The sequence below is a fragment of the Ruditapes philippinarum genome, unplaced genomic scaffold (assembly GCF_026571515.1).
Source record: "Ruditapes philippinarum isolate M1 unplaced genomic scaffold, ASM2657151v2 ctg2933_1_1_1_1, whole genome shotgun sequence".
Classification (NCBI taxonomy): Eukaryota; Metazoa; Mollusca; class Bivalvia; order Venerida; family Veneridae; genus Ruditapes; species Ruditapes philippinarum.
The window spans coordinates 214,755-232,755 of record NW_026862688.1 but is presented as its reverse complement, the minus strand read 5'-3'; the positions used below and the strand labels follow the sequence as shown (position 1 = coordinate 232,755).

The 18,001-nt window shown below is 31.2% G+C and overlaps 1 protein-coding gene and 1 long non-coding RNA gene across 2 annotated transcripts in view; both read left to right on the top strand.

The window, feature by feature from the left end:
* LOC132719893 (protein phosphatase 1 regulatory subunit 36-like) overlaps positions 1 to 18,001 on the top strand; it is a 37,170-nt gene that overhangs the window by 1,493 nt on the left and 17,676 nt on the right. The window contains exons 2-6 of the mRNA XM_060703845.1: positions 3,097 to 3,124; positions 3,883 to 3,903; positions 7,290 to 7,430; positions 7,855 to 7,897; positions 13,520 to 13,602. Coding sequence (XP_060559828.1) covers positions 3,097 to 3,124; positions 3,883 to 3,903; positions 7,290 to 7,430; positions 7,855 to 7,897; positions 13,520 to 13,602 — 316 coding nt within the window. The remainder of the gene's footprint in view (positions 1 to 3,096; positions 3,125 to 3,882; positions 3,904 to 7,289; positions 7,431 to 7,854; positions 7,898 to 13,519; positions 13,603 to 18,001) is intronic.
* Positions 15,029 to 17,422, top strand: LOC132719899 (uncharacterized). The gene is made up of 3 exons (XR_009624282.1): positions 15,029 to 15,058; positions 15,522 to 15,596; positions 17,326 to 17,422. It is a non-coding gene; the product is annotated as an uncharacterized LOC132719899 (long non-coding RNA).

Sequence of the window (18,001 nt, the reverse complement as noted above, 5' to 3'; positions counted from 1 at the left end):
TTTTTCAATACTTACAACTATATTTTTACTGCGTTAATAACGAAGTACAGGCTTTTTATGCATATTTTGACCACTTTTTGGTAATTTACGTGGTTTGTAAGTGCCATTGATAATGTGTAAATTGCTTCCTTTTGGTTACTTCACAATATTACACATTCCAATGCATTTTCAAAATTTTCATGAAAATTAGGACGAATCTGGAGTCGTGCTGCTTTAACTTGATATAACACCCGTAAAGATGTGAATGCTTAATGTCATACACCAGTAAAGGAAATTCCTCACAAATAGGAAAGATGAAAATAGCAAATCGGTTTATATGACAGCCTATCAGATCGACTGAGTCATTTATGACTTTATTTTTGTTCACTAGTCATTATTACAATTTAAAATACACGAGATCTTTGTTTCAACAAGTTTTGATCTTTATGACTTCCCACAACAATCCTAATCTATAATGTATACTTTTTAATATGTATTCTGTTTGATTATAATTTCTAAAGCTCTGGCGCGATTTTTCCCCTTTTTCCAAAATATTCAATGAAAATAAACAGTAAAAGCGATGAATGTAAACTGATAAAAAATGAAGCAATCAAGCTGAATAAGGAGTTAAAACGTTTTTGGGAGGAGTGCATTTTTTTCCCACAAAGGCCTGGAAGGAGAATTTAAACTGGCGCAGATAATTTTTTTCTTTCCTTTCTTTTGTTCTTCTTTCTGTCTTATTTTATTTCTTTATTATTTTTGAACGAATAAAGACACACATGATTGATTGAGCGTTACTTCATCAATTCGTTTCAATCAGGTCTATAATCATGCATAGTTTAAGAACGTTCTCAGCGCTAGGTTGAATTTAAATTTTCATTGTTTGCCTTTGTATAAATATCGACTACTCTCAGAAAAACGTCTTTAAAAAACAAATATGCATCATTGATAACACTTTGCAATCGTAAAGCATTAAACTATTTCATGAACATCAACCGTATGAGTCCTGCATGCGGCCACTATTGCATGAATTTCAGCTAAGTCTGTGAGTGATCTAAACAGTAGGTCAAACTTATAATGAATATCGCCAACATGAAAATTATCCCGTCGCTTAGAGACATTTTATATTTTTCCATTTTTCGAGAATAATTTCTAAGGTTTAATATAACGATAAGGATGGATTCGTCTTCCAAGGACTTTTTTTTAAAAAAAATTCTTTAACGATGTCTACAGTTTATCATACTTTAAGGCTTTTATAGATGCGATTTCATGTTATGTCACACCCAAAAAAAATAATTTTTGGAATGACTTAAGGCGGTAAGTACTGAAAACGTGAATTTATTTTTTAACAGATCTACGAAAATGTGCAGGAGTAATAATTCAATGGTCAAAACGGGCACACACATGTCTTTGTTTAAGGTATCATTAGACGACTTTTCCATCAGTAATTTAAATTGAAACAGCAGGGTGTTACAGATAAAATATATTACCCCTGTATTACATAATATTACACAATTTGTATTGTACACTTCCTTTGAATAACTGGATTGGTCAGGCGGTAAGTGTCAAACAGATTGGCACGCGAACATTTGTTCATTCAACCGGGACGTTTAAATATAATGATATAGTTTATTAAAATGGTAATTCATGTAACTTTTAAATATACCGATCAATGTGTATGGATTTTGAGAAGAGAAAAAATGTGTGAGGTGCATTATTAAAAATGACATGTTTTACGAAGAAGTGGATATAATATGTGTTATATCTTTTCCAAACAACCCATCCTAATTTTTTCAAGACTTTGAAAAAAAAATATTTAAAATCTATTGATGTGACTTAAATTTTTCTGTTTGCATCACAGGCAAATCGGATAAAGGATATAATCAGGTATATTGAACATTAAAACTGCATTATCACCTGTTCTGATATTTTTTCTGAATGATATTTAATCTCGATTTCATGTTATATAATTTCTTTTGTTTTTAAATAAACTATTTCAACAGCAAATAAGTTGACTTTCATTTGCTAATAGATATATTTCCACTTATTATTTTTAAAAAAAAATGATCTCAGTGTCAGGTCCGTGATCGTAAATTCTTAAACAAGTATCTTTTCCATGCCTTTTTATGGCATTCTTCGCCACAAAGCTATAAAGTCATCTTTTCTATATTTGTTGAAAGCTATTTTATATAATTTTCTACTGTTTACCTTGAACTAACTCGGAAATGTCTATGAACTTCTATTATATTTCTATGTAGGGCGAAGCATTTTTGCCCTACGCAGATTGCGCATGCGCGAGAAAATTCTAATTCCGGTCGATTTTTTCATAGCAACAGACCGCGTCGTAAAAAGGTCTATAAAAGGACATTTTGCAAGAAATAGCTTAGTAGTAATGAAGGGAACCTAATAAAAATTACCTTTCACATTAACCAGATAAGATTCTTTATTAATTTTGCGACGGTTATGCTTATTATAATATGATCAAACTTTGGCTATAAAGAGTTTGTTGTATTAAGGTATGGCGTTGTAATGACTATTGCTTTGAAAATATTTTATATGTTATGTACTACATTGTATTATAATATTCTTCACAAGCTGAAAAGTGGACAATATCATTTCATCAAGATTGTATAGTAACAAAAGTTTCAGTATAGTACTTTGTCTGTCTAATGTCAGCTTATATTGATGAATGTTACTATATATAGGCTATAGAGTTACTGATGATATTACTTGTAGAATATAGTAAAGGATGATTAAGATTTTTTAATGCAGTATCAATTGATTCGCTTTTTATTGTTGTTGTTTTTTTTTGTTTTTTGGTGGGAGGGGTGTATCATTTTGTATAGTCTATTGTGAAAGCTCAATTTGAAAGTAAAATTAAGGTAAATCCAGGTAATACATAATGAGTGTATAATCTTGCAGCTGCTACAACCTATGACAATGAACAAATTCTTGTTTGATCTGGTTTCACCAGAGAGTAATAAAATGGTTCAAAACATTTAGATTTTTAAAGGTATGTATAGGTGTGGTAGCTAATCGTAGAACATGAATGATTTCCCCTACAGGGATTTAAAGTGTAATTCAACATAATTACTAGCAACAGGTATGTTATTGTAGGTGGTGAGCCTTGGGTTCCAGATTCATGGTTTGTGATTTACATAGATAAGTATAAGATAAAGATTATCACTAAGTTTTTCTGCTGCTGAATTATCTCCTCCAGTAAAGTGCAAAACAGACAGCTGGCAGATAACACTACTTCTACTCATACATTCCCAAACTTGAAATAAGTTTTATGTCAGAACATAAATCTTTGAAGTTTTTATTATGTTGTCTTATTTAAAATCTTTATTATATGTATTATGACCTAAGTTTTCATTTAAGTGAAAATAACCTAGAGTTTATTTATAAAGGTATGATTGTAAATTTCCCAGTATGTTATTTATATATGTGACCTTGACCTGATTTATACAGTCTGTATTTAACTAGGACAAATTTTGAGTATCAGAAATTAGAATCAAAGTTTTATGGCCTTTTAATTATTGCCTGATAGGTAATGTAACAGTTATTACATCTGAAGAATTATGGTGATGCTTATCTTATATCTGCTGAGATACTTTAATAATTATATTTTTTCTTTTCTCTGAGTCATTAATGTCTTATTCTAGATAACATGTTGCTGAATAAGCAGTTTTCCATATTGAATACTCAATATGGAAGAGTGGTGGCCCTTGAAAAATATACAAAATTATAATCTTTGTCATTTTGAATAATCATGCAATGTGTCCATTTCTTTATACCAGTTAGCTCATATTTATAATTTCATATTTTTTGTAGAAAATTTATAATAAAATAAGTAAAAATGTTTTTCAAACTTGTAAATGTGAAATGATTTATTGTTTTCAGGGCTAAGTCATCGAAAGTGCGGTAGGAATACATGCACCATAATATATTGTTGTATTTAAAAAATGTAGAAAATATAACAATTCTTAGTTTTCAAAAACTTATAAGAAATTCAAAGTTAAAAAAAATGATTTGTACTTAATATTGCTATACCAGTACAAAAGTGTAATTTTTTCTATAATTAAGCCATTGTTTAAATTCAATTTCAGAAATGTTTGAAATTGAAATGATAAGTATAGATGGCTACACTAAATAAGAATGTTAATTTTCTACATGTTCACATCGCATGTCACATGATGTATATTTCTACAGAGCATGCAATAGTCTAAATGTTGAAGTTTAGTGTCTGATGATAAAAGTATTATTGAGCCGCGTCATGACAAAACCAAAATAATGCATTTGCGACCAGCATGTATCCAGACCAGCCTGCGCAGACCTGTGCAAACTGGTCTGGATCCATGCTGGTCGCAAACCCATTATGTTGGTTTTGTCATTGCGCGACTCAGTTATATCTAAATTTGAGACAGCACTTGTCTGATATGTTGTCTACTTGTTATTTATACATGAAGTATACTTACATAGATAAATTGATTGCCTGACTGACATGAAGGTATTGTACACTTGTTAATTAATTTCTTATTATAGAGATAATTAAATTTGTTGACATGAATGTTGTCATGATACTATATTATAGATTGTTTGTATTATTATTGTTACATGATATATTGTAGAGGAGGTGGCCATTTATCTTTTGTCTGATATTCTGAAGATTTTATTGGAACAACTAAAGTATTAGTTTCAGGTCTAAAACCGAATTATGCCATTGTGCGGAAAATATGGGTTTCAGAAAAACAACATAGAAATTTTTATTTTTATGATGCAATAGCTATTGACAATCATGTGTCCACTTCAAAATGTTGTTCCAGGGTGTACTGAGTTAAAGTCAGCAAACTTTACAGGAATGTTGGACACCTAGGGTTTGCTTGTGCATTTATTCAGTATTTGTAGAGTTATGGCCCTTGACTTATATTAAAAATTTTGCAATTTTCAATTTTTGTGGTGCAAGCTCAAGAAGTATTTGACCTAGAGTCATGAAACTTTACAGTAATGTTGGTCAGCATGTGTAGTTGTGCATCTGATGTTTTACTTGTTTTTGTTTTCTTTAAAGCATACTTTAGGATATAAAATTGAGATTTGGAATTCTTGCAGATCAATGTTGGGAAAAATCAAGATGTCGCAACACATTGGAAAAATTGGATGTCATTTTTATGTCCGAACCACTTAGAGGGAGGGGAAGTTATGTTAATTTTGTCCGTCTGTCATATTGTAAGCCAGTAGACAAGTGAAGGCATCTGTTTGCTATGGACACATCAATTTTCTAGATATTGCTCTTTCTTTCCCCAATTACAACAGTCTTGTAAATTTTAAATGTTAGAAAAAAAGCATGTAATCAAGAAGGACTCTCTGTTATTTAAGTTGCAAGAACTACAAGTCATGCACCTTTAGTGTATATTTGTTTGCAGAAGTAATTTGACTTAATTGCTTAACATGATTAAGTGTTCTTTAGGGAAATCAAGAGTTTCCTGTTTGGTCAACTCATTACAAATGAAATGAAAGAAAGTTTGTATATTTTTGAGTGTATAGTGAACAATTATTATTGAAGGAAAACAAATAAATATTTTAAGAGTTGGGATGGGTTGACAGATGAGTATGTACAAGAGATAGAATGTTATATAAACCTAGATGTTGTAATATGTTGTAAGAATATTGTTGAAGCCATATTTGATATTGGCGATAGTGTGAATGTTGTTTAAAAAACAATATGTTCATCTTGAACAGCAATATAAAAAAACACAAACAATAATGTATTACAATGTTACCAAGTTTTTAATCAGATATTCAAACAAAGTGCAGTCACAGACAAAAACTTATTAAAGGTAAACTCAGTTTACATCAGCATTTGACTGATAATTACTTACTGAAGTACAACTACATGTAATCATAATTGATATTTAAATTATATATGTGACATCATATTTGACTTATCAAATATTGAATGTTGGTTATTTCTGAGATAATCTAGTTAGTAAAGATGCAAATAACATAATAAATGCTTTCAAAGTAAAATTTACAAGGGATATCTTGAAAGTTTTGAGACTAACTCTATTACTAAAGAAATCACAATATTGTGCTATAATATGCAATATTGTGACACATATATTTTCCATGAATTTAGTTTCAACATTGTGAATCAAGAATTTCATGACATGCACATCAATATATTACAGAGCACTGTGACTAATGGATGTGACATCACTGTCTCTTCATTTAAAAAAAATTTCAGTGCAAAGTAATCTATTATAAACATTTTTTTATATAATTTCCCTATGAAATAAAAAAAAAACAAAGTGCTCTGATCATCATGGGATCAGTTGTTATGGTAACAGACTAATATTATAATACAATTAACCCTGATGAAAAGGAATTATTATATAAATGATCCTATAAGTCTCACAACTTTCCACATATCCTTGTTAATATGAATATATTTTATTATGAAACTATGATATAAATGTTTACTTTCTATGAATATAAATTCTGATTTTTGTGTTGCAATGTTATTGCTTTGATTTGCTCTAAAAAATAAAAACAATCGGGCAATATAGGTTATATTTTGCAAGCAGAATATGAATGAGTATGCTCTTTACATGGAATTGTGGTGTTTTATTTGTTTCTCTCTCGTTGTCACCACAATTATAATTCATAGACTGTAGAGCTGTTTATGGCAGACAAAATTCCTGCCAGAGTTTTATATGATGATTTTATATGATGATATGATTGGATTGAATCAAATATCAAGTTATTATAGGCTGTAAAAAATATGTCTGCCAATTTTTTCCAGAAAATGTTCTGTGACATTTTGTGTAAAAATTGTAATTTACATTGATCAAGATATTGTATTTGTTTTTATCCACCTAGTTTCTAAAATAGAGTTGTCTTCAATTGTAATCAATAAGGAATGTAATGGTGCAATTTGAAGCTGGTGACCCAGCAATATAGAGCCTGGTCAGGCGGCACAAAGATGAAAGCCTGACCTGAGTTTGTACAGATATCAAAGACTGTTCTCTGTTTTTGATTGAGGAAGCAAATTTAAGCATACCATGTTATAATGAGATGTGATGACAAATACAAATATTTAAACAAATCTTTGGTTTTTATTTTATATATATTTTAAATATCTACCATCGCAGAATCAAGAAATCAGATGGAGATAATAATTGGTATAATTAACTGTCTCAAATTTTAATAATTCACAAATCTACGCTGCTAATGATAAATAGCAAAGTTTTAATTACTTGTACTAATATTTCTACTTATCAGTATAATAGCTTACTTTGTTTTTATTTCAGTGAACCAAGTCTTTCAGAGAAGCAAGCCTATGCTGATTCACTGGTCAAACTTCAAGCTGCAGAGAAATATTTAGGACGTGCCTACTGTGTTCTTGTGTTAGGACTTGGTTTAGAGGAGCAACATCATATGTCATGTGGAATGTATGTTTGTCTTTCTCTTTGACTTACTTAATCATAGTGGTGTGATTGAACATAAATTTTTAAACTACTGAAAACTTACAATCTAACGAAATGTAAACAAAACAATTACTGTCGAAATGTTTTTATAACTGTTTCTTATTGTACTCTGTAAAGAAACTGTAAAACAACATGGAAATGATGATAATGCAGTGTAATGCATTCACTGTAAAGTTTCATGTCTGCCCTCTTTATAACTTAAAAGGATCGTTTTAGTTCTCAACTTCTGCAGCTGCCATAACAGGCCTTTGGTCACAAAATGATCCCCATTAAAATCATTCCATAAAAAGGCAAAGGTGTTTGTAGATAAAAAAAAATTGTTTGTTTCTTTCAATTCTGTCTTTTATATTATACTTACAATGTTAGATGTATGATTATCTATTTATAGATCAAGAGTTTCATCAACAGACAAGGACAGGGCTATGTTTGAGGTCAGTAATTAGTCTATTTACAGTTACTGTAGTTTAATATCTTGTTTACTTTTAAGTTTATAGAATTGCTGTAAAATAACATTTTTGTTAGTAAGTAAAACACGATGTAAAATATATCATCATTCTGTAAAATGACCATGGTAAATAATATATTCCAAATTTATTTTCATCAAATTGTTGTATGTATTATGTAACAGACATTTTAGTCAGATCAAAGTAAATCTTGGGGTCAAACAAATTGCAACACAAGCTTTTTTTACATAATTCTATTGTCAAATGAATTATTTAAAACAGGTAAAAACCCGAAAAAAAATCGGAACAAAGATTTTAGTAAAAAACGCGATTTAAATGTTGCGTTTATTTCGATTTTTAATGTTGCTCTGTATGTACACCATACACGGCGTTTTATGTTGTAACCGGTGTCGAGGTAAACATAAGTTTAGAGAGCGCGCAATTTGAAATTTGTATTCAGTGAGATTAAAACCATTTTTAGGACTGGAGTAGGATTAATATAAGCTGATGTGAGTAATATGTATGTATTTTTACATTCTTTTTATTCATTTTACACCTTTTAGCCCCAAATATACCCAAATACGTGATATCACGATGTTTGCAATACATTTTCGCGTGGTTATAAATTGCCGCAGCAATCGATCAAACTATAAGTATTTATTAATTTTTAACATGATACTATGATTTGAACAAACATTTAATACCCTAATTTGGTTACAATATGTAAGTAAAGCCCAAAAATAAAAAAAATAAAAATGTCAAGGTTACCCTGGAATGCGCAAAAAATGAAAACTACGGAAGCGTGTTTGGGTCAAAAAAGCACGAAATCCTAAATATCTTCCTAGTAATAACATATTATGCATTTTATTCAAATTTTCTTTGTTTTAGGAATAAAAATGAAAATGTTAATGGTTTTATATTGAGTTGTTTTAGTGAAACTTTGAATTTATTTCAGATTTAATGTGTATAACAAAGGTTTGATTGAAAAAATACCATGTGATTTCACATTGCAAGTCTGTAGATTTAGCCTTGGATATCAAGCTTTAAAGGTAAAATTTGAGGGTTGTTTTATTATCATTTAAATAATAATTATTCGTAATTTATGACATTTTTTCAAAATGATATTTAAATTTTGCATATTAAACTTATAAAAACATTGTCGGCATAGGAATTATAATGAATCTTTTTTTCTTGTTGCAGCGTTTCTTGGATAGAAGATACTCGTGGGATAATGGAGGGTTCAAAAAGAGAAATGAGGTACTATTATTGAAATTTTAAAAAGTAATTTATTAAAAGATAGATAATTCAGATATCGTTAATAAGTTGATTAATAATTGTACGGAGGGCAAACTTAAAAGATAAGGAAGATCTCAAAGAGAGAGATATTTTTTTCACAATCACTGTAACTTTTCGAGTAATTTTTATGATTTAAAGATATAAAGAGTTCAGTGAATGTGCTATGTTGATATTTTTAACATGTTACATAACAATTTCAGTGAGGAAAGCATATGTGTACTATGTAAGACGAATGACGGTCGCCGATTAGCCAAACTTACACAAAAAGGATGTGACACTTTAATTGCCCAAAGTAAAACAAAAGGTACGTTTCCAAAAGAAAAAAAATAGGTTTTTTATACGGATACATATGTGTGGAGAAATATTTCTTAAAATCATGTAAATATGTGTTTTACCACACGATAATAATAAGAATGAATGAATGTTTTATTATTATATTTCTTTTTTATCCCTCTGTAGATGACGGACTAGATGTTAGGCCTAAACAGTATGTGCATGAAGATTGTAGAAAGGATTATTGCTATGACTATGATAAGAAAAGAAAACTTTCTGATGTCACGAACAATGTCATAAGAAGTCCAAAAACAAGGAAAATAGCTGGAAGTTAATTTGTATATGACAATAACTGTGTATTATGTGGGACAACGATAGAAGACGAAAATAAACTTGTTGGCGATGCTGTACATAAAGTTGAAACCTTTGACTTTCAAGACTCAATTAAGGGCATATGTAAAACGAGAAATGATGACTGGGCAAGTGAGATTCTTGGAAGAATAGAAGGTGTAAATGACCTCCCAGCAGCTGAAGCTCGTTATCACCAAAGTTGTAAACAGCAACTTTCGAACATTTAAAAAACGTTCCTGAAAAGTTTCAACATTCAACTCGTGAAAAAAATGAGAAAAATAGAGGAAGGCCATCTAATACAGCAAGTTCTGAAGCATTTTTTAGAAATTATGAAATATTTTTTGAAATGCATGAAAATGAACAACTAACTGTAGTCGATCTGGTGAACATTATGGATGAGAAGTGTGGAACTCACTCGTATAGCTCTGTATATATGAAGAAAAAAATCTTGGAGTATTTTGGAGACAATATCATTATTGCTGAGGTTAATGGTAAACACGATGTAGTGACATTTAAAAGTGAAGCACATGCTATCCTTCACTCGTTTTATAAGCGTAGTAAAACGTGATGAATGTATGTCTGAAAAAGAAGCAATCATAACAACAGCTGCTAGATTAATTCTAAACGATATAAAAAACATGGAAAAGGGAAAAGATATTTATCCTCCAGCAACAGAAATTAAATCATTGTCTTCAAATTTAAATTACTTACCTGACAGTCTGCATCTTTTTCTGCAAAAGGTTATTGACAATAAACAAGGCAAAAAGAAAATAGCTTCAATTGGACAATCTATTGTACAGACAGCAACACCAAGAAGTTTAGTATGCCCGTTACAGCTAGGTTTAGGGGTGATGATTCATCACATGTCCGGATCAAAGATGATGGTTGATTGCTTAAATAACTTAGGTAGCTATAAAATAAAACAGTTTAAGTCAAAATCATACATATATGAAACATGAGTCCATTTGTACTTGTGATCTTTAAACTCTAAACAAATATTTTAGTAAATAGCCAATATTAGAACCAAAGCTATAATTAAAGGTGTTTTTGCGATCAGTTACCTAGCATTTCTAATTAACTGCACCAGGTACTATTTTTATGGTTTAAAGAAACTCTTATGCAAAAAATGTAACACATGTCTATACTTTTTTAGGTTTCAGTGTGTCGTATCAGGAAGTATGTACATATGAAAGAAGTGCAGCAGTGACGCATGGTGTAAACATACAATCAATGAGTAATGGATTTTTACAGTTTATGGCGGACAACGTGGATCATAACATTTGTACAATAGATGGATTACATACATTTCACGGAATGGGAATAATAGCTACAGTAACACCAAAACTTAAGTGTACTCAAGTGATACCACGTATTAATGTCTCACGTGAAGAGGTTATACAAACAGCAAAAATTGATATACAGTTTTATAAGCAACCAAACTGTTTCATGGAAGAAATCAAGTTCAGACATCTGAAAGAAGTTTCCGGAGATGCAGAAGAAGAAGATCTTGAATTTATTCTGAAAATAGCAAGGTCATTGAGGGTTGAGTTACCAGGGTGGTCAGGAACAATGCAGATGATACAACAAGGGAGTCATTATGGTGAATCAACAATATTGTTTATGCCTATGATTGATATGAACTCAAGTGACCTTTCTTGCATATATTCAACTTTACATTTTGTCGCCAAGCAGTCACGAAATCACGGCACTTCAGCAGTCCTAACCTTCGACCAACCCCTTTACTGGAAAGCACTTAATATTGTCAAGAATGAATCAAATAATAGCGAAATAAAATCTATTGTGCTGCGGTTGGGTGGATTTCACTCAGAAATGAGTTTTCTGGGATGTATTGGGCGGCTGATGCAAAATTCTGGTTTAAAGGAACTTCTTTCAACAGTTTATGCAGATAATTCAGTAGTACATATGTTGGATGGAAAAGCTGTAAGTCGTGCAATTAGGGGTCATTTTTTGGTGGACGACGCATTTGAATTCTCTTTTATTTACAGAAGCTTGTAAATACTGAAGTCACACCCGAAAATGCAAATAGAATACAAGATTTTGATGAAGCAGAATTAGACGAGGCTTATGAAATTATAAATTGAAATAAAAAATGAAAAATGTGTTCCAAGCCTATTGAAAGATGAAAAACGTGAAAATTATGATTTCAAAATTTGATACACTAAAGACCCAAATTGTCTGAATTTAGAACAGCAAGACTTTGGATATTTACATACATGGACATGATTGATAATTTGAAATCATTTATTACAGCGGAACGGACAGGGAATTGGAACCTTCATCTCAAAATCCTTACAAAGGATGCTACCTTATTTTGCAGCAGCAGGTCATAATAATTACTTAAAATCAGCCTATATATATATATATATATCCAGGAAATGCTAGACTTACCGAACTGTAAACCAGAGGTATATCAAGCATTTTGCTCAGGCTTGCATGTTGTACGCAGGACCGACAGATATTGGGGAGGCCTCTCAACTAATTTGGTTATTGAGCAAGTTTTAATGAGGAGTTTGAAATCAGCTGGTGGTTTGACAAGGGGAAGAGGCATGACAGAGTCTCAAAGAGCACAGTGGTTATTATCTGCTCCTGCAATGGCCGAAGTAAATCAAGCAATGCAAGAATTCACGGGTTCAGCTACGGAGTCTGAATTAAATTTACAACACAAGGAAGCTTCAAAGGCAAGAATTGAAAGAGATTCTAAAGACCGTGATTGTTTCCTTGATTTTTTAAGGCAACGGAACCCATTTACTGAAAGAAAAGAACTTAAGAAATATCGAAACAGGCGTGACGGGAAATGATTCAGTGACCGTCGACACAGCCAAACAAATTGGTTGAAAAAATTGTAAGTAAAATGGAAGGTCAAAAAGTAACAAGCTTTAGCTTTAAACGAAAAGATGAGGCTACAACTTTGGCTACTCAGAACTTAGTTAAACCTAGTGACGTTTGCGTTTATTGATGTTGATCCTCAAGTACTTTTTCAACGGCTCATTGTTGTATCTGACTCAACTTTAGACAATACTGAGGAAATGTTTAAATATGAATTAAGTGGTAAACCATCAAGTCTTTTTGACAGTGGAGGTCTTTTAATGGAGGCAGAAAAGCCGAATCTTATGAATTCAATATGGGGACTAGGTAATTGTGGCCCTAATGAAAAGATAGAGGAACATGTGAAGTACATTCTGGATGGCGGATCATTGATTCAAAGAATTCCGTGGAAATACGGGGCATCCTTTCACGATTGTACCAATTTATCATTTTGACTACCTAATATTCTACTTCTTTTGTTTGCTAATTAATTTATCTTACATAAGATCTGAAGCTTTTACTCTGATTGTTTAAATTGAAATTTATTAACAATTTTAAGTAAATATAGCCAGTTTCATGTGATAACAGAAAATTAAGAAAAAATGTACATAACCTTCCAATATACTCATAGGCTCAAAGCAAACTAATTAGGCCAACTCTTTATTACTTTTTGACAAAGTAATATACTTTTTGACAAAGTAATATAGTTATGCTCCTGTTTAACTTGATTAACATTAGCTTTAATAGCTTTGAAACCAAAACATGTTTAAAAGTGGCTTGCAGAATGACCTGGGTCTAAATTGGTATCTTAGACGAGTCATAATTGTTGCTATCATGGTAATATAATGTACTCCTTCATTTCAGACTCTGTATTCTTTTTGTACATTTGTGGTATGGATCACATTTAGACGAAAGGATTTTGAAGCTGTTAAAAAAGAAGTGGGAAGGTAAGCATATAATGAAATGGCAAAAAGCAATTTGTTTGATAGGTTTACAGATAGAAAAATTTCATTTTGTAATGACAGCTATACCGAATATTATAAAATGTGTATGCTGACAACAAAAATAAATGATAACTGCTGTACATGCTTTGTACTCAGATAGAATTGCACTGTAATTGGCACTACATATAACTTAAGTAGTGCAGTGTGAAATAAATAAAACTTTATCGAAAATGTCAAATGTAAAGATTGGCAGATTAAAGGTTGAAAATACCTGCACATAAAATCATGAATGACAGCATTCTCTATGGAGTGTAACAAGTTTGTTAAATTATTAGAATTCATTAAGGGAAAATTTTACACTCAAGAAGTAGATGAGAAGTTAAAGCATTTTACATTCATAGCGAAGAAGGTTAATAGTTTGTAAATTAGCTTTAACATTAAAACATGATTTTGTAGTGTGCAGAACACATTATGGTAATATCCACATATCTCTACTACATTAAACAAATGCATTGTGATGTAGGGAAGATTTCTGCCTGGTAAACTAATGAATGTTGTTTTCTTTATTTTAGAATGTTACGATCAGATACATTTAATCCAGCAATAAGAGTTAAGAATGCGCCAGAAGGTAATGTACCAGTAAATTTACTTCATTGACATCATTTCCTAATTAACTATGCACTGAATGTAAATGATGCATACTGAAAGGCTTGCATTTAATAGATAGATTAACACTTGATTACTTAAGCATCAATTGTTTTAAATCATTTTATTATTGCATTTTTGTATGATAAAAATACTGAAGAAGGAATTTACACAGATTGTCTGTTAATTAACATATTGATATCAAGAGCATCTGCGTAATATGTAGAAATATGTGGAACATATAAATGTGTGTACAGTGTTCATATTTACTGGAACTCTGATATCTGGTAAATCAATTAATAAGAGATATAAGTAGATCATTTCATTTGATATAAAGAAATTTCTTAACTATTATTCAAATGTACAAAGCTTACTGAATACATTTAAACTATTCAACACCTGTTATAATCAAATGTAGGTATGTTTATATTTTGGAAGCATTATGTAATACATATATATGTAGTGATGACTTCCCTGTCTTACATTTTGTAATAACTTCCAGAGAAAGAAACAGAGAAAAGAGAAGAGAAGTCTGATGATGGAAAAAAGGAAATTAAAATCGAGAAGACGATAACACCTGCTGAGAACAGACGACTACATCCGTGGGTTTAATTCGTAAAAACACTAATTATAAGATTAGAATAACAAAGCATGCCATAAACATTTGAGATTTTCAATTAGATCATGATCAATGTACCAAGTAATTTCTTTTAAATCATGATTTTTACATGGGTGTGTTACAAAATCGTGCTTTTGTGAATCTGTTTTATTTTTTATGTTTCAGGAAAAGACCAGCTATCAAGTCTATTATACAGTAAGTGAAAAAGTTAGATATGGTAATTGGATGACTGAGTTATGAACAACAAATGTTTAACAACAAATTTGCACATCTTTGGTTTTTATAGTTTTTAGAGTCTTAAATGCTGCAAGCCAGAATGATTTCTCTCTTTTTTCAATCCCATGGAATAAATTATAAAACAATACATCCCATTCAAAAGTTTGTTGAATTTTATTTTAATCTACAAAACACTCATTAGGATGATTTTGAACACAGAAACATATTTTCAGAATAACAAGAACTCCAAAAGAGTAACAATTGTGTTTGTTTAAGGTACATTATGGATAGAATTTTATGAGGGACTTACAGTATTTCATTTTTATTTTGTTTTAGTTCCATAGCATTAACACCATTGTTTATTTGATGTTCTCATAACACATATAATAACATCATTATGATATGTAGAGATTTATTTTGCATATATTAATTTGTTTTTCAGTCAGAGATCACCTGCTATTGTAGCAATACTGCCCTCACCTAAAGAAGAAGCTCACTGGTTGTTCAAGACACGCAAGTAAGACATTCCTTCTGGTCTCTGACAATCATACAGCCTATTATTTTATTATGACTAAAATTTTAGCGTAAGATTTGTTTTCTCTGTAAAACCTTTGCTAGTTTGAAGTTACATATGTTTTCAGTAACCACATCTACATTAAATTTGATGTGATTGACAAAATTTATGTAGTTGCATGATATTTTATTTTTAGCTCACCTGTCACAAAGTGACAGGGTGAGCTTTTGTGATCGCTTTTCGTCCGGCGTCCGTCCGTCCGTCGTCCGTCCGTAAACTTTTACTTTAAATGACATCTCCTCATAAACCACTAAGCCAATTTCATCCAAACTTCACAGGAATGTTCCTTTGGTGGTCACCTTTAAAAAATTGTTCAAATAATTTAATTCCATGCAGAACTCTGATTGCCATGGCAACCAAAAGAAAAAACTTTAAATATCTTCTTTTAAAAACCCAAAGAGCTAGAGCTTAGATATTTGGCACGAAACATCTTCAAGTGAGTGTCTACCAAGTTTGTTCAAATAAAAGCCCTGGGGTCAAAATTGGTCCCGCCCCAGGGGGTCATTGATTTTCCCTATATGCATATAGTAACAACTTAAAAAATCTTCTTTTAAAAAACCCAAAGAGCAAGAGCTAAGATATTTAGCATGAAACATGTTCTAATGGGTGTCTACCAAGTTTGTTCAAATAAAATCCCTGGGGTCAAAATTGGCCCCGCCCCGGGGGTCATTGATTTTCCTTATATGTGTATAGCAAAAACTTAAAAAATCTTCTATGAAAAAACCCAAATAGCTAGAGTTAAGATATTAAGCATGAAACATCTTCTAGTGAGTGTCTACCAAGTTTGTTCAAATAAAAGCCCTGGGGTCAAAATTGGCCCCGCCCCGGGGGTCATTGATTTTCATTATATGTGTATGGCAAAAACTTAAAAATCTTCTTTGAAAAAACCCAAATAGCTAGAGTTTAGATATTAAGAATGAAACATCTTCTAGTAAGTGTCTACAAAGTTTGTTCAAATAAAAGCCTTGGGGTTAAAACTGGCCCCGCCCCAGAGGTGTCATTGTTTTTAACTATATGTGTACAGTAAAAATTTAAAAAATCTTCTTTTAACAAAACCCAAATAGCTAGAGGTTAGAGTTTCAGCAGGAAACATCTTTTTGTTGGTGTCTACCAAGTTTGTCCAAATAAAAGCCCTTGGGTTTCAATTAGCCCTGCCAAAGGGGGGGGGGGCGGAGGTCATTGTTTTTCATTATATATGTGTAGTTAAAACTTAACATTATGAAACATCTTCTAATGAGTGTCTTCCAAGTTTGCTGGGGTTTAAACTGGCCCCGCTCCAGGGGCCTATATACAGGTGAGCGACCTCAGGGCCATCATGGCCCTCTTGTTAAGGATAATGAACAGTTAAATTTTTAATGTTTTATAGTTGAGATTCTGCTATCTGCTACATTAACTCTATGTTGTCATATATGGACCTTTCCGTTTTTTCGTAGCGGAACATTTAGCCACACATTTTCCATTCATTGCTAGGTCAACTGCTCACAAACAGTATCACAAACATAAGCACGCATTCTTTTGTGCAAACCAGGTCAACCAGTGACTATGTATTATCTCACTGTAGCGATTGGATAACAAGTTAGCCAATTTACATAAAACTGTAAACACCGGAAAGGTCCATTATAGTAATAGTTACCGATATGAACAATGAGCTATATTATTATAATATTTTCAGCTTACTGGGTAAAATGGATAATGAGAAAGACAAAGATAACAGTGAAGACGATGATGATCCAAATAAAACAATCTTTGTCATTGACAAAAGAAATTTTAAGTATGTCACTTGACTTATCTACAATTAGGCACTTCTCTTCAATTTCAGTATAATTTTTTTAACCGATGATAAAATATCAAAGAAATATTTTTATTTTGCCAATTATATAAACTTAAAATTAAACTGAGGATCCGAGATGAAAATTAACTATTCTCACAATTGAATGTTAGATAAGTAAGAGTTGTATGTATAAATTTAAAAAGCTTAAGCTCTAAGGAATAAATTAAGACATAAGAACTGCATTAATGAAGTTTGATTTATGAGTTGTTAAAAATTTGATGAGTTGTAATATTTAGATATTTAATTAATGGATACTTTGTATTGTTTAGAATTGGTATATTGGGCGACTCCCTAAGTCAGTATAACCCAATAACATTGTCACCAATGGGAGCAGACAATGAGGGTGAAGATGGGGAACAGAAACAGGTTGATGATAATACTGCCGATAAACCTCAAACTGGTAACTTATCCTTGGTGTACTTATTAAAAATTTTATAAATCATTATTATATATTATTGAGTAAGTCAATATGATGTAAAGAATTTGCAATCTGTTATCGTTAATTGAAAGGAAATGT